Raw genomic sequence first — 22,027 nt, 5'->3', positions numbered from 1 at the left:
AAGAAAAAGAAATAACACCCTTATCCGGACCACTTCGGGTGGACACGTGTCAATTCTTCTGCATCCCATGGTGTGGATTTTTTCCACCCCTCATCCGTTAACCGACGGCTCCCGGTTGCGTGTGGTTCCGGGAAATTAAATGACTAAATTACCACCAACTCTTTCTTTAATTCCGAATTAGATGGCTACTCTATAACGATATGCAACCCAGACGCGGAGGGGTTTTTTTGTCTTTTATGGGACGAGTAGCCCGGGAATACGGTGGGAGCCGACTCCCCGAGCAGCGTAGCAGATGAAACAAAGGAAGGGTATTCGTGGTATAACAGAATCTTAAATTACTTATCTACCCTTGACCGACTTTGCCCACTGGAGTATGTAAATGTGTCAAAACAGAAAAGGTTGGAATAAATACGTAATTTAGGATTCGAATAAAGCATTCTCCTTGTAGACAGTGGGCAAAGCAAGCGTCGGGTTCGGAATCTTGGGGTGTTTGGTCTACGGATTGCTAATTACCTTTTCCTCATCTTCGTCGGGCGGTCGACTTCGTTGTAAAGATTTGGTTCCGGTGGGTTCGCATGGTTGGTGTTCTTTCGTGATCGCAACTGTTCTGTAGCCATTTTGGTCCGTCGATTCAACTCCGGTTTTGTAACGGGGGCTGTGGTAATCGAATTCATTTCTCTCTTTTTTTTCCCTTGTTTTTCCTTTTCGGTTTTTTGTTCACTTGTTTTTCCTTTCCGAGAGTTGTTCGTCTGAGACTTGCGAGGTTGTGTGCTGGGTTTCTGAGATGGTGCTGGTTTGGCATATTCGGCTTGGATTATTTGTGAAAGTATTACTTGATTTCGCTAAAGGTTGCAGCTTTTGCTTTGATCTGGTTTTTGTGCTTCTTTTTGTTTATCTTTTGCTTAGTTAATCATGTGATGATCGATCTCTTTGGGTCTAGTGAGTTGAGTGAATGTTGGAAGTTTTAGGGACGAAGGAAATGAATAATTTTGGTAATAACAAGTTGTGAATCTTGTGATGCATGTATATGAGCGTGGCAGGATGAGTGGGATTGTTCTGGAAGAAGATAAACAAAATAAATATGTTAAGAAACTGTTACAGATGCATGAGAGAAATGATCGTATGAAATTTATGCTATCAAGATGCACTTTGCAACTGATTGTACGCTTGTGGGGCACCTCAGTCGCAATTTAAGAAACTCTGTATTCAGTGATAGGTGTATATATATATAGTTGAAGCGAGAATTGGCTGATAATAGAAATATATATGTGAAAAATATTCCGCGCATGTCACTTAAGCATGTCTTTTGCCCATCCTGTATTTGAATATGCTAATAAATCATTTTTAACTCATTAATACAAACCACCACAAGAAATCATCTTACTTTATACCGTAAAGGTGAAAATCTTTGCTCTTAAGTTTTTATACATAAGCGTAACTCCTTAACAATCAAGTGGAAATTGTATTTTGAATTGGAACTTTTGAAGCATTGCCAAGATCATAAAACATAATGAAGCTTTCTATCAAACGGATACTAAAACAGAAGTATCTTGCTGCATGATATAATACATTCTGAAAAATGCATGTAAGGTGAGTTCTCATTTCTTTAATTTGCAGAGAGATTTATTTTCTCGCTAACACTTTAAGCCTTTATCACAGCTTTGCACTTTTGTTAATCAACTATATGACCAATATATTTGGAGCTGATATGATGTTAAATGGCAAAGTGAATTCAGTATGTAACTCCATGGTCTGACATTCCATTAAGGTTGTATTTGTTTAAATTTGGTAGAACTTAGACTTCTCTTCATTCTCTATATGTTTCTTTTTTCTCTCGAAGGCCACAAAGCTTCTGTATTTTTCCCCGAGAACAGAAAATTGAACTTGTTATGCATCAAATGGTGTCTTCTTTTTTCAACCTTCCTAAGTGCCAATAATTCCATGTCGTCGTGGCAGATAATGTTGTATATGAAGTTCTGTTCTTGGTTTTGCTAATTCTGAAGCTTCATTAGTAAGAATTCCTATGTGTTTTATGCATTCCAGAACCTGGTTTGAAGTCTGACTTCAATAGAACCATGGTTGTCAAAACTTCTTCCTTTTGTTAGGATCGGAGCGGCACTAAGAGGGGGGAGTGAATTAGTGCAGCGGATTAAAACTTCGATTTTAATCAAAATCTTTCGTACGTTAAGAACGAAACTTGAGAAATTTAACTTGAAGGCGTATTCTTAAAGTTGCGCAGCAAGAGTAATGAGGAACTAAAGCAGTAAGAAGATTTGCAGTAATGTAAATGACAATAATAAAAAGCAAACCAGAGATTACGCCGATTTTTAGAGTGGTTCGGTCAAATGACCTACTCCACTTACGAGGCCCCTCTTCGATGAGGCTCCCACCTTCCACTAGCAAGTCTCTTGAAATGGAAGGGTAAACACCCCTCTTACAACCTTTTACAAGCAGCTCAACCTCTTACGAATTTTCAATAAGAAAGGAGGAGGAGAACTCTCTAGCAAATTGAAAACAAGACTTGCTAAGACTTTCTAAGACTTTTCTCTCAATCAAAAATGCTTCTCAAAAGTTGTTACTTCAGCTGAGATTAGAGGGGTATTTATAGGCCTCAAGAGGATTCAAATTTTGGGCTCCAAAATTTGAATTTTCTTAGAATTTCCGGTGCTGGAGGTGCCACCGCCCAGCCAGGCGGTGCCACCGCCCAGCGCTCGGGTGCTGGACGGTGCAACCGCCCAGCCAAGGAGGTGTCACCGCCCAGCTCTCGGGTGCTGGGCGGTTTCACCGCCCAGCCAGGCGGTGCCACCGCCTGGCTCTCCGATTCATTGGTTTGGCTTAATTTTAGCCCAAACCAAATCTGACTTTGGGCCCAGTTGGCCCTTAACCAGGATATAGGATTATCTCTTAATCCTAATCCTAATTACAAGTGAACTACATAACACAAAAACATCCTAAGCAAATTTTCAATCGCGAACGTCGAGTCTTGTTCCGGCAAGCTTTCCGACGAACTTCTTCCGACGGACTCCCTGCAAGCTCCCAATCTTTGTGATGACTTTAACGAGTAGCCGAGCCTTCTCGGTGATCTCCGCGAGCCTCCGACGATTTCTTCGGCGAACTTCCGACACGTTCCCGATTTCTTCTCGGATGGTTCCGGCAGCATCTCCGATGATTCTTCGGTCTCTTAAACGTCCATCGAGCTCGACTCCGGTATCCTTGCTTTATGTTTGCTGGTTATCGTAGTTAATCCTGCACACTTTAACTCAATAATATGGATTAGATCAATTAACCCACCAATTGATTATATCATCAAAATCCGAGATTCAACAATCTCCCCCTTTTTGATGATGACAATCAATTGATGACGGAGTTAAACATAACTCCCCCTATCTATATGCCATATTATGAGAAGATAAAAAACACTTGAATTCCATCCCATTGGATTCAAGCATAACCCGATAAGTTCTAATCGTAGAACTTTATCGTTATCCTCATTAAACAATAGTAAGTACGAAACTTCGATGAAAATCATAAGTTAAATGATACGGGACGAATTTTGCTACGACAGAAGATAAAGATTTTCAATATAAATTTCATGATATCAATCTTGTGATATTTTCAAGGATTTGCAAGTCATATAAGACATTCATATCACACAGAAGATAAAGATTTTCAATATAAATTTCATGATATCAATCTTGTGATATTTTCAAGGATTTGCAAGTCATATAAGACATTCATATCACATAAGTTTTTGTAATTCATGCTATCGTTCTGGTGTAAGTCATCACTTCTCCCCCTTTGTCATCAACAAAAAGAGACAAGCCAGTTAATTGATGATCATAGAAAAAGGTTTAGCATTTATCAAAGTTCATCATTCAAATTTGCCAGAAATAGTTTATCCAAAAGACATCATCATCTATGCAGATTAAGACAGTAGTTATCTAAAGGAAAGATCAGTTATCGTACAATCGATGACAAACATGAACTTGTTTTTAAAAGCAAACAGAACAGAATAAAAAGATACATCAATTTAATCCTTAGGAGGTAATCCACAGTGCTGATACATGATATCTATTTTTTCATTCATCTGTCGTAGTGTCTTCAAAATTTCAACTTGTTGATTCTGAATTTGTTCTTGCTGTGATTTGATCTGAGATAGCTCCGCCATAATGAAATTTTCAGAGGAGGAAACAGGAGCTGAAGGTGCTGCTCCAAAGGGACTAGGAGGAGGAGATTCACTTCCCATAAGAATTGGTGTTTCAGGTTGTTCTATTGGTGTAGGAATTGGATCCGTCCTTCTAGGCTGCCTAACCCATATGCCATTGCTAAAAGTGCACCTAAGTTTTTTTAGCAGGTTTTTATTTATTATGTTATATCGATCATTTTGAATAGATTCTTCATCGGGTGGAATGCAAATGTCATAGGCATGAAGAATTCTAGTGATTAACCTCCCATATGGCAATATAGTATCTTTAGTCATAATTTCCTGCATGTGTTGGCGAATCAAGTACCCAAAACAATTATGCTGACTGGTCATAATCCAATACATGGTTCCTATCTCTAATTGACTTACTTCGTCAAGATGAAATTGTTTGGGGAATATGATGCTTGTGATAATGTGATGAAGAATTTTAGAGTTGAAAGACATTAAGTGTTCACAGCTCTTGGGTAGGAAGTCAAGGTTTGGATTTGCAAAAATTGTTTTCACGGCTTCGGAATAGGTTGCTCCTATTTTTTTGACGTCCCATTTACCTTTAAAATAGCATCCCCTATCTTTTTCAGTTATGCCAATTAGCTCACAAATGGTGCTGTCAAAAATTCTAATGGGTGTTCCTATAATGTAAGTGCTTAGGCTATCATTGTCTTCATATAGGTTGGCATAGAACAATCTCACTAATCGTGGATAGATTGGTTCATCTATTTGTGGTAGAGGTAGAGCTTCTAGTTGAGCAAACCACTTAATGGGATCTAAGTCCTATAGTTCATCCAAATCAACGTATTTTCCCTTATGGACACATCGTGTTTCAAATTTTGGAAAGCTAAGGGCTACCTCTTTTGATCTAAAAAGGTCATGGTTATATGAATCTCCTTCAATCCTTATTCCTTTTGATCTCTTTGGTGCCATTTTCTAGACAAGATGATGATGAAATTGTAAAAAAATAAGCAAGAGAAAGAGAAAAGAAATGAGGGATTTCAAGTGTTACCTTGTGGAGATTATGTTGAGAGATGGAAAGCTTGGACCACCAAGAATCCTTCTCCAATGTTTCTAAGAGGTAGAATGAGGGTTAGAGGGAATGGGAGAGGGTTTTGGAGGGGTCTTTCTTCGGGTTGGGGGCGGTGTCACCGTCGGCCCTAACCCCTCGGGTTAAAAGGGTGACTCGGTCGGTGTCACCGCCAAACTGGTCGGTGTCACCGCCTGGCGCCCGAGCGCCAGTCGGTTCAACCGCCGGATCTGGCGGTGCCACCGCTGGCATCACGCGGAGGAAAGAAAAAATTTTCTTCCTTCCTTTTGTTTAGCTTCTTCCCTCAAGATCATAATTTATACTTTAATGGATCATTTTGAATTGAAGAAGAAGGAAGAATTCAAATTCATAAACGAAGGGAAAAGAACGAGTCCTTTTTGTGAAGTTCATTTTAGGGACAATTTAGCATGCCTAATTCCCTTCGGATGAATTCAAATTGGTCTTCATTCAAAGCTTTTGTAAATATATCTGCTAATTGATGCTTTGTGTCAGTGAATTCTAGAACAACATCATTGTTAAGAACATGATTGCGTATGAAATGATGCCTAACGTCGATGTGCTTAGTTCTAGAGTGCTGAATTGGATTTTTAGTAAGGCATATGGCACTAGTATTATCGCATTTTATGGGAATATTTTCAAGGTGAATTCCATAGTCTTCTAATGTATTTTTCATCCAAATTACTTGTGCACAACATGCACTTGCAGCAATGTATTCGGCTTCCGTCGTAGATAGTGCAACTGAATTTTGTTTCTTGGAAGTCCAAGAAACAAGTGCATGTCCTAAAAATTGGCATGTTCCGGATGTACTTTTTCTATCTATCCTGCATCCGCCAAAATCGGCATCTGCATAAGCTATTAGATCGAATTTTTCAGATTTTGGATACCACAATCCTAAATTTGGAGTTCCTTTAAGATACCTAAATATTCTTTTAACACTCTTAAGATGAGATAATTTAGGATTAGATTGAAACCTAGCCAAAGTCCTACACTAAACATAATATCCGGTCTAGTCGCAGTGAGGTAGAGTAGACTACCTATCATTCCCCTATATGTTTTTTTGATCGAAACTTTCACCATTTTTATCCATATCTAACTTAGTCGCAATACTCATAGGGGTGTTTATTGCTTTTGAATTATCCATGTTAAATCGTTTTAACAATTCTAATGTATATTTGGATTGGTTAAGAAATATACCATCACTAAGTTGTTTGATTTGTAATCCCAAAAAGAAAGTTAATTCACCCATTAAACTCATTTCAAATTCAAGACTCATACATTTGGCAAATGATTCACATAGTGATTCATCCGAAGAGCCAAACACAATATCGTCAACATAAATTTGCACAATAAGAAAATTATTTTCAAAATGTTTAATAAACAATGTAGTATCAACCTTGCCTTTGGTAAAATTATTTAAAATAAGAAAGGAGCTAAGCCTTTCATACCAAGCTCTAGGAGCTTGTTTTAAGCCATAGAGAGCTTTAGTCAATTTGAATACATGATTAGGAAGAAGAGAATTTTCAAATCCGGGAGGTTGTTCGACAAATACTTCTTCGGAAATAAAACCATTCAAGAAAGCACTTTTAACATCCATTTGAAATAGTTTAAAATTATTACTACTAGCATAGGCAAGGAGCATCCTTATGGCTTCTAATCGAGCCACGGGAGCGAAGGTTTCTTCGTAATCGATACCTTCTTCTTGGTTGAAACCTTTGGCCACTAATCTAGCCTTGTTTCTAATCACGATACCATTTTCATCTTGCTTGTTTCTAAAGACCCACTTAGTACCTATGACTAAGTGGTCACTTGGTCTAGGAACAAGCTTCCATACCTCATTCCTCTCAAATTGGTTCAATTCTTCTTGCATTGCAATGATCCAAAAATCATCTTTTAAGGCTTCGTCAATGCATTTAGGTTCAATTTGAGAAAGGAAAGCGGCGTTAGCACAGAAATTTTTGAAAGAAGAACGAGTTTGAACCCCTTTTGATGTATCTCCTATAATTTGCTCTTTTGGATGAGCATCTACATACTTCCATTCTTTTGGTAAAGAAATTTCGGAAGAAGATGCATTCAAATGGCTATTTTGAGGAGAGGGTTCATTTAAATTCAAATTATCAAAACCAAGATCATCATCAAAATCATTTTTCTTTAAATCGGAAATTTCATTAAAAACTACATGAATAGACTCTTCAATTACTAAAGTTCTTTTATTAAAAACCCGAAAAGCTTTAGAAACGGAAGAGTAACCAAGAAAGATGCCTTCATCGGATTTAGCATCAAATTTTCCTAAAGCATCCCTTTCATTTAAAATAAAGCATTTACAATCAAAAACTTTAAAATAGGAGATGTTTGGTTTTTTGTTATTCCATAATTCATAGGGAGTTTTGGATAAGGATGGTCTTATTAGGACTCTATTCATGATGTAGCAAGCCGTATTTACGGCTTCGGCCCAAAAGTACTTAGGTAAACTATGTTCATTCAACATAGTTCTTGCCATTTCTTGTAGGTTTCTATTTTTCCTTTCAACTACTCCATTTTGTTGAGGATTTCTTGGAGTTGAGAAGTTGTGATTGTACCCATTACTTTCGCAAAAATTTTGAAAGTCACGGTTTTGGAATTCACCACCGTGATCACTCCGAATTGATGAAATCATGAAGCCTTTTTCGTTTTGAGTGAGTTTACAAAATTTAGAGAAACACTTGAAGCAATCACTTTTGTGAGCTAAGAAATAGGTCAAAGTGTATCTAGAGTAGTCATCCACAATCACAAAAGCATATTTGCTTCCACCTAGACTTGTTGTATCAATTGGTCCAAATAGGTCCAAATGGATCTATTGTAATGGTCTAGTAGTGCTAATTTGATTTTTTGGTTTGAAGCTTGTTTTTATTTGTTTGCCTAGTTGACATGCATCGCATACTTTGTCCTTAATAAACTTTATATTTGGAATTCCTCGTACTAATTCTTGAGATGAGATCTTAGATATTGTTTTCATGCTTGCATGGCCTAATCTCCTATGCCAAAGCCAAGCATCATTATTTACGGCGGAGAAGCACATTTCATTACTTAGTTCATCAAGATTGATGGTATAGACATTATTTTGTTTTAAAGCAATCATAGTCATGTTATGATTTGGTTTTTCAATAATGCACATATTTGATTCAAATCTAACGATGTAACCTTTATCGCATAGTTGACTAATACTCAAGAGATTATGTTTCAATCCATCAACCAGTAAGACATCATCAATGGAAAAATTAAATTTGTTACCAATAGTTCCCTTGCCAATGATTTTGCCCTTGTTGTTGTCTCCGAAGGTAACGTACCCTTCTTCTTTGCTAGTGAGCATAGAGAAATGAGATGGATCTCCAGTCATATGTCTTGAGCATCCACTATCGAGATACCATCTCTTGCTTCTAGCTTGTGGGTTTGTCTACAAAAGAGGATGATTTTTAGGTACCCATTTGATTTTGGGTGCCTCAAAAATTGACCCACTAACTTTGTTATTTATTATTGAATTCTTTATAGTTCCTTTAGGAACCCATATTAATTTTTGTGAACTAATTTTCCTAAATGGGCATTTGTAGGCAATATGTCCGGATTTGCAACAAAAGTTGCATTTCATATAAGAGGAAACATGTAATGTAGGTCCTTTTATGAAAGTGGTAGGATTTTGATGTAATCCTTTTACAAATCCAATTCCATTTCTATTTGCGATGTGACCCTTGTGTGCAAGGATCATATCTAATCCTTTGCTACCAACCTTAAACTTGTTTAAGGTTTCCTTAAGAAGCAAATTTTCATTTTTTATTGCTTCTAAGTGCTCACACTTAGAGCATGGAGGAGTTTGAAGACTATCAAACTTATCTTGTAGCAAAGCATGCTCTTTCTTTAAGATACTTAACTTCTTGCTAACAGCTCTACATTCATCAAATAATTCATGAAAAGCGATAGATAGTTCTTCAAAAGATAACTCTTCATTAAATAAATCACATACCTCTTCTCCTAACGCCATTAGCGCGTAATGAGCAACTTGCTCGGTGTTGGACTCCTCTTCTTCGGATGCGCTTGAATCATCCCACGTTGCCTTGAACGCCTTCTTTTTCGATGTTCTCTTTTTGGCTTGAGGACAATCGTTCTTGTAGTGTCCCGGTTTTTTGCATTCATAGCAAATCACTTGGTCATTCTTTTGTTCAAATTTGTTTTTAAATTTGTTCTTTCTTAAGTATTTCTTAAATTTTTGAGTCAAAAGTGCAATGTCATTATCACTGTCCTCATCACTTGATGTTCCTTTCAAGTGGTCTTCTTGTGATTTGAGTGCCATATCCTTCCTGTTCTTTGGAAGGGGGTTCTCGAGCTCGTCATGAGCTTGACATGTCATTTCGTAGGTCATTAGAGACCCAATGAGTTCTTCAAGAGGGAATGCTTTAAGGTCTTTGGCCTCTTGAATGGCCGTAACTTTTGGATCCCAACTTTTAGAGAGGGATCTTAAGATTTTAGTTACTAGTTCAAAGTTAGTAAAATCTTTACCAAGAGCTTTGAGTCCATTGATGACATCCGTAAACCGGGTGTACATGTCTCCGATGGACTCACTTGGTTTCATTCGGAAAAGTTCGTAAGAGTGCACAAGGATGTTGATTTTGGACTCTTTCACTCGGCTAGTGCCTTCATGAGTGACCTCAAGAGTTCTCCAAATATCAAAAGCCGAATCACACATTGAAACACGATTAAATTCGTTTTTGTCTAGTGCACAAAACAAGGCATTCATAGCCTTTGCATTTAAAGCAAAAACCTTCTTCTCCGATTCATCCCATTCGCTCATCGGAAGAGAAGATTTTTGAAATCCATTCTCGACAATAGACCAAAGCTCAAAGTCCATAGAAATGAGGAAGATTCTCATGCGAGTCTTCCAATATGTGTAATCCGACCCATTAAACAAAGGTGGTCGTGCAATAGAATGACCCTCTTGCATGCCGGAGTAAGCCATCTCTCTTGGGTATTAAACCAAATATGAGAGATAACCTTGCTCTGATACCACTTGTTAGGATCGGAGCGGCACTAAGAGGGGGGGTGAATTAGTGCAGTGGATTAAAACTTCGATTTTAATCAAAATCTTTCGTACGTTAAGAACGAAACTTGAGAAATTTAACTTGAAGGCATATTCTTAAAGTTGCGCAGCAAGAGTAATGAGGAACTAAAGCAGTAAGAAGATTTGCAGTAATGTAAATGACAATAATAAAAAGCAAACCAGAGATTACGCCGATTTTTAGAGTGGTTCGGTCAAATGACCTACTCCAGTTGCGAGGCCCCTCTTCGATGAGGCTCCCACCTTCCACTAGCAAGTCTCTTGAAATGGAAGGGTAAACACCCCTCTTACAACCTTTTACAAGCAGCTCAACCTCTTACGAATTTTCAATAAGAAAGGAGGAGGAGAACTCTCTAACAAATTGAAAACAAGACTTGCTAAGACTTTCTAAGACTTTTCTCTCAATCAAAAATGCTTCTCAAAAGTTGTTACCTCAGCTGAGATTAGAGGGGTATTTATAGGCCTCAAGAGGATTCAAATTTTGGGCTCCAAAATTTGAATTTTCTTAGGGTTTCCGGTGCTGGAGGTGCCACCGCCCAGCGCTCGGGTGCTGGACGGTGCAACCGCCCAGCCAAGAAGGTGTCACCGCCCAGCTCTCGGGTGCTGGGCGCACCGCCCAGCCAGGCGGTGCCACTGCCTGGCTCTCCGATTCATTGGTTTGGCTTAATTTTAGCCCAAACCAAATCTGACTTTGGGCCCAGTTGGCCCCTAACCAGGATATAGGATTATCTCTTAATCCTAATCCTAATTACAAGTGAACTACATAACACAAAAACATCCTAAGCAAATTTTCAACCGCGAACGTCGAGTCTTGTTCCGGCAAGCTTTCCGACGAACTTCTTCCGACGGACTCCCTGCAAGCTCCCAATCTTTGTGATGACTTTAACGAGTAGCCGAGCCTTCTCGGTGATCTCCGCGAGCCTCCGACGATTTCTTCGGCGAACTTCCGACACGTTCCCGATTTCTTCTCGGATGGTTCCGGCAGCATCTCCGATGATTCTTCGGTCTCTTAAACGTCCATCGAGCTCGACTCCGGTATCCTTGCTTTATGTTTGCTGGTTATCGTAGTTAATCCTGCACACTTTAACTCAATAATATGGATTAGATCAATTAACCCACCAATTGATTATATCATCAAAATCCGAGATTCAACACCTTTGTGTTGAATATATCATCTCCAGAGTTGGATAGGTTTTGGAGGTGCCTTCTGTATCTATCTTTCCAGATTGTTATGTCCTCTTTGTTTAAATTGCTAGCATGGGTTAGATTTATGGGAGATGGAGTTGTGTACAATCCACTTTCAGTTTATCTCATAAGGAGCCATGTGCCATGACATTCTAGGCGTCCATGTTGCTCCAACTTTTTTATTCATTATTTATATCATAAAAACTTAATAACTCTTTAATTGTGCCCTGATCTCTTAGAGTTATACCAGTTCTTCATGAACTCATATGATTTCAAGTTAACAAAACAAACTAGTTAAATTGCACCATACGAAAAATATTTTAATTTTAAAAACAAGACAAACAAGTTTAAATGCGTATTACGAAAAAGAAATTATGTGAGCAAAATAAACTTATGGTAGATGATGCTTTTACTCTGTTAATTTCTGTTTGTAGACTACAATGATTCAGGCTCATTGTTCAAATCAAGAAACACATGTTGTTGTGTTGCATATTTTTCAGATGGTGCATCATAGAATGATTTTAAGTGATTAGTACTCTACTATGAGCAAAAAACACTACTAAATTCATTTGGTTTCAGTAACCTGTCATGCACAAAATTCATTACTAACATATTGGTGAGGTCCTGGTACTTTCTCTCAGTTGTGGTGCTCGTGTTTTCTTCCTTTCGATCGTTTCTTCTGTTTACCAAGTTTTATCTCTTTGACCTTTTTCATTGTAGAATCATGCTTATATGTCATAATATCTTGCACAGAGGGGAATTGAGATGGCAGTTTTGAAGGGGGCAACAATCTGCTGCCCTGATATTCGTGCAAATTACTCTGGAATTCCTACTCCTCTTATTTCTAATAATATTACAAAGGCAATATGTCTTCAAAGTGGAATCTGGGGATACAAACCTAGATGCAAAAGCATAGTTCAGGTTGGTAGCTTGTATGTGCATCCTTGTAGCAAGAGACAATGGCGTGTTCACTGTAGTTTCAGCTCTTCTTCTGATGATAATGGAAGCATGGCTGGCAATTTCAGTGCAAACGATGAGGAGTATGTAAATTCCAGTGTGATGGAAGCGGGTAACTTTTTGAACCATAGTCTTATTTGACATTGCATGTGTCATACTTTTTCTTCCTCTGAATGTCGGATTAGGACCTGACTTTTGAATTGTAGAACTCATGTGACCAGAACCCTGATATCTTTAGGTGTTCAACATTTTTGTTGTCGCAACTAGTGGATACTGAATAACTTCTCCTTGCTTTTGATGTGTCAGCTTAGGCTGAGACTTGAGGCCAAATTATTAGAGTTGCTAATATTGTTGTTTGCTATCTGAGTCAAGGGCCAAAGAGAGTTTGTTAGATGTTACTTATCTAGTACTAAATAGTTGGTGCCCTTTATCAGCAAATATGTGGTATTGGATGACAACAAGTAAGCCACTTGTTTGAGTGGTGGGATGATCTTGCTCATTATTTTTTTACCAACTGATGCATGCTGACAAAGTTGATTATTCTTTTTAAGTGAAATTTAACCTGTTAATCTTATGATTTATTGTAAGGAATATAGATACATGATAGTTCTCTTGTACAAGCAGTTGAGGTCAGAAGTGGATCGGATGGTTTCATAATAAAGATGCGTGATGGTAAACATTTAAGATGTGTGCATAATAATCCTCAAGGTGGAAATTTACCAGACTATGCTCCTCACCCTGCTATTGTCTTGAAGATGGAAGATGGAAGTGATCTTCTGCTTCCTATTATTGTTTGTATGTATTTTTTTTTCCTATCTTAATTTGTCATCAATAGTCTTCTCTTCTCTTGTAACTTTCTTAATTTCCAGTGGAGATGCCAAGTGTATTGCTAATGGCTGCAATTCGCAACGTCCAAATTGTAAGACATCATATTTTGTGGATTATCTGGATAAATTTGTTGATCTTTTTTCTTCTAAAATGAAGAGTGAAAAACATGTGTTTCTCAGGCTAGGCCAACCGTTTATCAAGTAATCAAAGAGATGATTGAAAAGATGGGATATGTGGTAAGTGTATGGAAACTTACTCAGTTCTCAGTTATAACCCTTTTTCATCTGTGTGTATCTGAGTTTATCAGGGATCATCTTGTAGTATTTATTGTTATGACCATATGACTGACTGTGTAGAACCCTTGATTGTAATTGAAGGAGCATTTTCTTGAGTGTTGATTCAGTGACTAGTATTAACAATACCTCGTCTTTATTTACGTTTCATAGTTGCAGCTGGCTCTTATTTCTGTTTTTTTGATAAATTCATTGTGCCAGGTTCAACTTGTTAGGGTCACCAAGAGGGTAAATGAGGCTTACTTTGCTCAGCTGTACCTTGCAAAGGTAAATACTAATTTATGAGATATGCTTTCTCTAATTTCTTCTTTAGCATGGATAACATGAGATCTGAGTAAACTTCCCTTTAAAAGGAAAAAAGAGGTTGAGTTAAGCATCTTGCTCGAATGCAGGTAGGGAATGAAAAAGAGACTATTAGCTTTGATCTCCGACCTTCGGATGCCATAAATATGGCTGTTCGGTGCAAGGTATATACTTCTTCTCAAAAAGCTCAAAGTTGTTGGTGTGTGGTCTCACAAACTGTAATAATACAAGTTTATAGATTTAAGAAATGTCTGACTGTAGCAAATACCAGCTTAGATGAAGCTTGGTTCAGCTTAAGGACAAATCGAGTATTTAAGTTCTAGATCGACTCAAAGCATGCTTGGACTAGTTTGAGTTCATAGCATAACTTGGATTAGTACTTCTTAAAGAAATTACAGTAGTTTTGAATTTTTTTTTTCTTTCTATATAGTGTGGCAGAGAGGGTTGGATATGTTGAATTTTAGTTCAATTGAGTTGGGATGTGTCCAATTGATAGAGAATTCGTTTGTTGTTATCTAATCAATTTTAAGAGTTCTGTAGGTGATGGAATTCTTAATTTAAGGCAGAAAAGGGGCTGGTTGAGCTTGTTTAAAGAGAACTGTTGGGTAAATTGTAGGCTGTACAAGGACAATATTGTGATGAACTTGAGCTTTTCTGTGGCTCTAGAGATTTTATCTGTTTTTTTTCTTTCTCTTATGTTTGGTGGTATATTCCTTTTTGTAAACTTTTTTTCTTTGGCATCACTTTTTAACATCTCATGCTTCATGCCTTCGTTCCCATTGTTGTGTAGTTGCTTTCCATTTGTTAAATTATTACTTCAAACTGCCTCCCCCCACCCCTCGATACCGATGAAAACACTCTCAAAACAAAAACAAAAACAAAAAAACCTTGTTGCTGAGTAGATCAGCATCCTTTTGGGAACAAGTCTCTTGGATCACCAACTGGGTGCTGAAGAGTGCCAAACCAATGCTATATATATATATATATGAGGTAAGAAAAGATTTGAATCAACTTGTAAGGACTTGATGGGTATATAAGTACTAACTTGAGTTATAGTCGCTGAATCAACACTCAAGAAAATATGATGCAGCTGCAACCATCCTGGATTGCAACTATGATGAAATCATATATATTTTCATAGTTGCGGCTAACTAGCTTTATTATATAAAGATTTGAATCGACTTGTAAAGATTCATGGGTATATAACTATTAACTTGATTTCAATCTATTGCAACTGCTCTTGACCAATTACAACTATCCTGGATTCTATGCAAGTGAATCTGAGTATCTGATTTAGTCTGATCCAATCCCTGTCCCAAGTTATAGAGCTGGTCCCAGTTTAGATCCTAATTCCTCAAAACAAGTTCAGAAGGAGAATTACATGTAAATTTTATCCTTTCGTGCATTCATTTTTCCTCTTATTTGTGGATTTCCTTTTCTTTATCTTGTTTTCTTGAGCGGGGTGACCAGTTTTTCACTATTCTATTTTTGCATCTTATTCCAACTATGCCAATGAGGATGTATTGGGATGCTGTTACAAAGAGTTGACTTTAGTCATGCCATGAAGAGCAAGACCTGCAGTATACTTGCTGCCCTACATGGGTGAAAGAGGACTATCAAAACTCTCTTGTAGGGGTCAGCGCCAGCTTTTTCTTAACCGAGCTATGTTAATCTGCAAGTAAAGAGAGTTGCTGTTGTTTAATGATCTGACAGAGACAAACTTACTGAAACCTGGAGAACTTTCTTAAAGAAATTACTGGATCCTTATTTTGTCATTCAATTCAGTGGATAATGATTTGTTGCTTTAGTGAGGCTGGAGGATCAATGATAGCATGATTCGTAAAGTTGGTAAAAAGTGGTCACATTGTAGCGGACAACATCTAGTTGCTACTATTAGGGGTGTGGTAGCAACTGACTCACTCGTGGCATGAATGATGCGCCAAGTTGGTTCTTTCTTGAAGTGTTTAGATTTCTCTTCAAAGTTTGGCTTTTTATCCCCATCTTGTGGGTTGGGAACTGGTAGGTTGTGACATACTTGATTAGCCTGAAAGGCTAAAACCATGGGATGCCCATCCTGTACACGAGAACTGGAGTAAATATAGGATTGACATGCCATAGTCATCATAATGGTTAGTTCTTAAGTAATAACCTTTAGTCATGGACCAAGTAATTGATGCGTGGTTGTGTCTGCTTCATACTAATATTGTTCTAACTGAAATTGTTACTTTGATGCCTGTGGTTGACATGTGGATGTAACTAATTATAATATATTGGTACTTAACCATTTCTTTTGTTCATTTAGGTGATTAGACTGGAATTAGATGTTTTTATGGCTTCAATGTTATTAGCACTTATTCATTTTGGGACCAGTTTCCCTTCATTTGCTAATACTTATAATGTCATATTCATACTTTATGATTATCATATGAAAGTTCAGGTTATATTTCAACTCGGGAACATCTATTTGTTTATGCTTCCTCATGGCTTTGACTGATGCAGGTTCCCATACAAGTCAACAGAAATCTTGCATATAGTGATGGGATGAGAGTGGTCGAGCCAAGCAAGTTGACAGTGCAGGTTCCTCAATCAGATGGAGTGCTGTTCACAGAACTTGATAGGTAGAAATAAAACCATGCTTATTTAAAATACAAATAAAAGGGTCAGTCAGATTTAGCATCCCAACTCAGAGACTGTCCTGGTATTGCTTGGATGAGTTTTGTTCTTTCCATCACCTAACCTGTTCTCCAATTTCCTGATTCGCGAGCCATTAAATGTTCATATAACCATGAATATTTTTTTCACCATTCAAGTGCCTCCCTACTATGTTGGTGGGTTTTTGACGAGGACAAATTCTGCTTGCAGTCTCATGACTTCAGTACATACTATGCAACAGATTTTGTCTCTTGGTACCGCTACTTTGGTGTTTTAACATAATCCATGAAATCAATCTTCTTATATATTTGTTTGTTTTCGTGTTACCTTTTCGAAGTTGTATGGATATTGTGTTTGTTCAATGCATTGTTTGATCCCATAATTCAAACCATGACGTTGACAGGCCTGATGGTCAGCCATGCTTGGAGACCAAAGAGTTCAGTTTGATCCTAAACATGCTGACTGCTGTTGTTGAGGAACGGTACACCGATGCTGGTAATACATTGTGTTCTCATTTCCTGCCCTTACTTTGGCCCCATGAATTGCGGATAAAATATCACTATCAGAAGAACATAAAATTTATGTACTTTGTGCTTGTTATAGACTCTCAATAAGTAGAAAATTTCTTCTCATCTTTCAGCTCAATGGAGGGACCAGCTTCATCAGCTCCGATCCAAGAAACAGAACTGGGCATAACAGGTTTTGGTGCTACACTATGTTCCCTGTTCTGTATCGTGCTTAAGCTTGAGTCAGTGGCACTACTTACCCATGGATTTTTCCTTCCTTTTTCTTTTGCTGCAGCAGTTGATTGGGATGATGTACATAATAAACCTGCTTGAACATGCCTGACACGTGACTTTATAGATGAAGTATACATGTACGTATGTCGTAAATAACTGCGAATCTTGTGAATACCTATAAAATATGTTCTTCTTAATTTCACAGTGGCAGCATTTGCTCGTACATTTGTTTATATATATATATATGGCAATGAACTTTATTTAGTGTTCTGAAATCTTGCATGAGCTACACATTGGTGAGGATGACATGAAACCATTTGATGTTTCTCCATGTATGACAAGATGTTTTTGCCACGCCAAATAGATCAAATTCAATATTGGAATCTAGTCTTCTACCTGATGTTTGTCCGTGTATGACAAGAATGTACACCAGCCGTGTAGCTGAAACAAGAGTAGCGGAGCAGAAGTTAAGAGGACGAAGCGAAGGGAAGCAAGAGGCTTGACGTCTAGTCGGCCATAATTGCGCTGTTCAGGGTTGGAATCAACGTGAAAGATGAGGATGATGAGTCGATTAGCAATGGACATGTTGATGCGAATGTTTCTGGTCGTTCTTCCGAGGTGAATGTTGCGAGTCGACTAGGTTTACATGCCATCCTCGACTGGGAGACTAATGCTGTGAAGCTCTCTTGAAGTGATGAGATAGAGGTGGGAGTGGCGGGCGCCCCTTCCGCCCGGTGGTGAGGGACGAGGGGTGCCTGTCGCAAGAAGACGAGAACGGCGTGCTCTCCAGCGCAACAATGGCGGTGAACGGTGCGGGCAGTGCACAGTGTACAGGGCGCAGCAGCAGAAGCAACTTCCCTCCTCTTTTGATCTGCGTATTTGGGATTCGCGTCAGTTCTCCGTCCCTCCCTCTCTCTCCTCTCGGCAACATAGAGAGAGAAAGAGAATAAAGCAGATAGACTCGAAAGGTGCAGAAACAGCTGACGCTCCTTTGTCCCCCACCTCTTCTCTCTCTTATGTCCTCGGTGTTCCTGAACGCAAGGATAGGACGCAAGGCAACCGAGAGAGGCGAGCTTTTCACTGCTTCCAGTCTCCTTCCGGGATGTGGCCTCCGACGCCAGTCCCTGTATGTCCTCCCACCACTGCAGCGAGGAGGAGGAGGAGGCGGCGGCGCGTGAAGAGAGAAAGGTCAGTCCACTGATTCTTATCCTCCTCATTCTTTGTCTCTTATTAAGATTCTTGGCGTTGGGTGTTCTTGCTTTTGTCGTATTGTCAAGCAAGGTAAAGAAAAGTAAAGAAAGAAAGGACTCCCTCTTCTTCGATTTGGTTGGTATCTGCATGTGTTCTTGTTCCTGTGTCGTATTTGACTAGTAGGAGTGGAGAAACTTGTAGGAAAGAAAGAACACATCCTTAGGTGGAGAGAATGTTTGACTTCTGAGTTGGCTGAGACCTGTTTGCTGCTGTTCAACATGTTTTAGGGAGAACTACCAGCTGAAATGTTTAGTGTGAAGGTGTCTTGTGCTACTGATAGATGCTCAGACCAGAAACTATAAGCTAAATGCCGTAGAAAAGAATGGCTATGTGATTTGAGTGTGAAGTCATTGATGATTTGGTCACATTATAAGTGCAACTTAGAAAGCATGATGCATGAAACTTGAGGACCTGCACAAGGTCAGTATATTGCAGAGACAGGGTCAGGGGTGTAGTGTTGTAACTTAACCTACAAGTAGATCAAAGCTTGGGTGTGATGCCCGGCAGCCATCTGTCAAAAATGAATGTTGGATTGCCAAAACGTTTGTAGATCCTTTTGATTTGATTGGGTAATCACAAATTCCAAAAGCCTAACGGCAAATATAAATTGGCTTGAAGTGTGAACGAAATCGTTCTTCATATAGATCAACCCCAAATGAAGAATGCTGCATGAATATTTCAATGAAACACACGAAAAAGGTGCAAGTAGATGATTCAAACTCACAACTTGCACTTGTACCAATTTGAAAATTTGATTAGGAGACCACAAATCCCAAAAGTTTAAGCCGTTAGGATAGGTGTTCGGAAAGAGCTCAGTATATACGGTATCAGGGGGAATTTTGACTTAAGAGTTCAGTGCGGAAAGGCCATTTCTTTCACTTACTAAAGGGGCCTCCCTTTTCATTTATTTGGTAAAAATGCTTTCGGATGGACATAATGTCATTGAGGTAAAAGAACATGTTGTTTAAGCAGTGGATGATTGTCTAGAGAAGGATGCCACTTAAAGAAGTGAATTCTCTTCAAATGATTCTAATGGAAGTAAGCCGCTAGCAGAACTCTTTGGTTGCCTGAACATTATATAGCAAAATGTACAATTTTGTGGATGCTCCTGTAATCTTGGAACGAACGCTTATCATTTAGTATGTTAAGTCAAAGAATATTTGTGTAAAGAATAAGCTTCGTGTGCATGTATTGCATTATACATGGACATCGGAGGTCCTGTTTTAAATGAAGGATTGATGACCACTCTTCCTGCAGACAAGTAATGACTCCATTCCGTTTGTGTTAAGAGAATTATGACCTGTAATAGAATCATGGTAGAAGGTAATCCCTTTCCACCTCTTGCATGAACAATCATGTTTTGCTACTACATTAAGCCTAATAGGCTGATCTACTAGAAACATCAGTTTACGATCATCCTTGGATATAGATGAAAACACTGTGTAGTTTGATAGGATCTTAAAGGCGAAGCTACATCTCTCAAAATCAAGTAGTCAGGGGAATGGACGCTAGGATGAGTTTAATGATATGAACTGAACCTAGCGGATGAACTTAAAGTGCGAAATTCTGGATGAAAGAAGAAAGAACTTGGGCTATAAAAAAAGACTTTGAAGTTCCTCCTGAAACAAAATAATTTGAAGTATCAATGCTAAAAGATTGTTGGAACTCTCTTTTCAGCCTCATTATTTATGGCAGTCAGGATAGAAAAAAGATCAACAGAAATATGGAAAACCCATCCAGTTTGAAGTGAAATTTGTTTGAAATCACCAGTCTTGCTGACAATGTTGAGAAGTAGACATGTTCTGTTTCTTGATCGATTGAAGTTTACAGAATATTATGATTTCTCTGTTCGTCTATGAAATATTCCGACAAGCTGTATCTTTATTTTTGTTATATCATATATATGTTCTCAGGAGCCTAAACAATCACTATTAGTTGGCAATTCTAAGAAGTGAAGCTTTTAAAGTTGTTTCAAAGAAGCATTCATATGTTTCAAAATATTTCGTTGGCACAGAAAGAACAGTGGTTGATATGTTCTTTTATTCTAATACTGCTTCTTGTATGATCTTGTTCTATGTAGTATATGATGATGAATCTATTGGATCCATCTAATATATATGTCACCAATTATAGGTACCAAGATGATGGTGATTCAGATCACAACAATTATGTGCTCATATGAGATGCCTTCTCGTTCGGTTCTTTTGATACAATTAGTTGATGTGCATTAGATGAGGACATGCTTGGAGGATTAGGGAATGAAGCCATTGGTCCGCAAGACATCATATAATTTTTGAGTCATTGTGATTGACATCCCCTCATATATGCGTATTTCTAGTTCATTTAAATGGCATATTAACTTCATATAGGTTTAGGTGCAGTGGCTTCTTCTGAGATGATGATGCTAACAGGCACCATCAATTATTTTCATGGTCATAAATTATGTTCTTATCAAACATTTTGAAGTAGTCTGTAGATATAAGTTTAGTTCAACTGATGATGGAATTAGGAAGAACAAATGTAAAGAAATATACTAAAGAAAACAAAAACATAAGCAAAAGCAAGCAGCACTAGTATAAGCTACAAGTTATTTAATTTTCATCTCTAATTTATATATTTTTTAATTCATTTTGTGTTTGTTGAGGGGATTTGTAATCAGCTCGGCTCAATCTGGACTTGAAGGCATGGGGATGTCCGAGGAACCCCCATGGCAGCTTTGATACGAGTGAGGTGACTTCGAGGTGATCTTTACGTAATCCTGGCCTATCCGAGGTGGTTTTGAGATTTGGTCGAGGCGGAGTCCAATCTTCTCGATCGGTTCCTGCACAAAGGCCAATGGAGTTTTTCGACCCAACTCCTCTAACACTCAAGTTAGTTTTTAAAGATTATCTAGAATGTGAAATATTTTAGGAAAGAGCTTCAACTCTTATGTCAACGTTGGGGGTTGGCTTTTATACCTAATCGGTTGAGAGAATCATCTATAACAGTTTTAACGTCCTCCCCTTTGGCATTTTGTCCATCGGGACAATAGGAGGCTTCATAGACTAAGGGAGGAGGGGCCATGACCACCCTCACATCACTGTCATATAAAGGGTGATTCGAGGTTTGATTATCAAAACACTCCCTATCAATAATTGTTTTTTATTTTATCTTTAATGTGATGACCCAATTATATCATTGTGGTCCTCAGTATTATCTCCCAAACGATCTAAAAAGCATATCAGCAAGTGTCTTTGGGTGGGTTATTATCATATATAATTACATATTAAAGACTCAAATTGAAGAGTAAACTTGCTTGCAACATGAAACATTTGGATCCTCTTGGACTCAATTCTCATATCAAAGTTTTATTCTTCATTAGAATTTTATCTATTATGTTTACAAGTGGAGGGAGAGGGTTTCTTGGAAATATTTACACCTACTCGTATCCTCGTAACTCCATTTATATGTGATAATCTTACAAATGTATTAGCATTTTACCTAAAATAGCCC

At 38.2% G+C, this 22,027-nt stretch overlaps 1 protein-coding gene across 10 annotated transcripts; it reads left to right on the top strand.

Moving 5' to 3' along the window:
* The first annotated feature begins 434 nt into the window (after positions 1 to 434).
* Positions 435 to 20,817, top strand: LOC135583130 (bifunctional nuclease 2-like). 10 transcript variants are annotated; one of them, XR_010485937.1, is made up of 15 exons: positions 443 to 660; positions 12,265 to 12,580; positions 13,093 to 13,263; positions 13,338 to 13,387; positions 13,476 to 13,532; positions 13,791 to 13,856; positions 13,982 to 14,056; positions 16,392 to 16,510; positions 16,948 to 17,039; positions 17,185 to 17,243; positions 17,346 to 17,421; positions 17,718 to 17,902; positions 17,977 to 18,252; positions 18,332 to 18,472; positions 20,669 to 20,817. XR_010485937.1 is itself a non-coding variant. In XM_065103572.1 (11 exons), exons 2-10 carry the CDS (start codon positions 12,277 to 12,279, stop codon positions 17,238 to 17,240), a joined length of 990 nt encoding a protein of 329 aa, XP_064959644.1. In that variant the 5' UTR covers positions 435 to 565; positions 12,265 to 12,276; the 3' UTR covers positions 17,241 to 17,243; positions 17,346 to 17,548. The 10 variants fall into 10 exon arrangements, 4 of the variants coding, with proteins under 4 accessions (XP_064959644.1, XP_064959643.1, XP_064959641.1 ...); XR_010485938.1 differs by having other exon boundaries at positions 18,327 to 18,472; XR_010485939.1 differs by having other exon boundaries at positions 17,349 to 17,421; positions 17,977 to 18,472.
* The last annotated feature ends 1,210 nt before the right edge of the window (positions 20,818 to 22,027 follow it).

The sequence above is a fragment of the Musa acuminata genome, chromosome BXJ2-4 (assembly GCF_036884655.1).
Source record: "Musa acuminata AAA Group cultivar baxijiao chromosome BXJ2-4, Cavendish_Baxijiao_AAA, whole genome shotgun sequence".
Classification (NCBI taxonomy): domain Eukaryota; kingdom Viridiplantae; phylum Streptophyta; class Magnoliopsida; order Zingiberales; family Musaceae; genus Musa; species Musa acuminata.
Note: the sequence above shows the minus strand (reverse complement) of the source record. Positions and strands in the feature narration are given on the sequence as shown.

Bases quoted from the DNA above. Each gene is read 5' to 3' on its own strand.
- LOC135583130 (XM_065103572.1), top strand. From the start codon at position 12,277: ATGGCAGTTTTGAAGGGGGCAACAATCTGCTGCCCTGATATTCGTGCA. The intron at 12,581-13,092 runs GTAACTTTTTGA...TTGTACAAGCAG, and splicing joins TTCCAGTGTGATGGAAGCGG to TTGAGGTCAGAAGTGGATCG. The intron at 14,057-16,391 runs GTATATACTTCT...TGACTGATGCAG, and splicing joins ATATGGCTGTTCGGTGCAAG to GTTCCCATACAAGTCAACAG.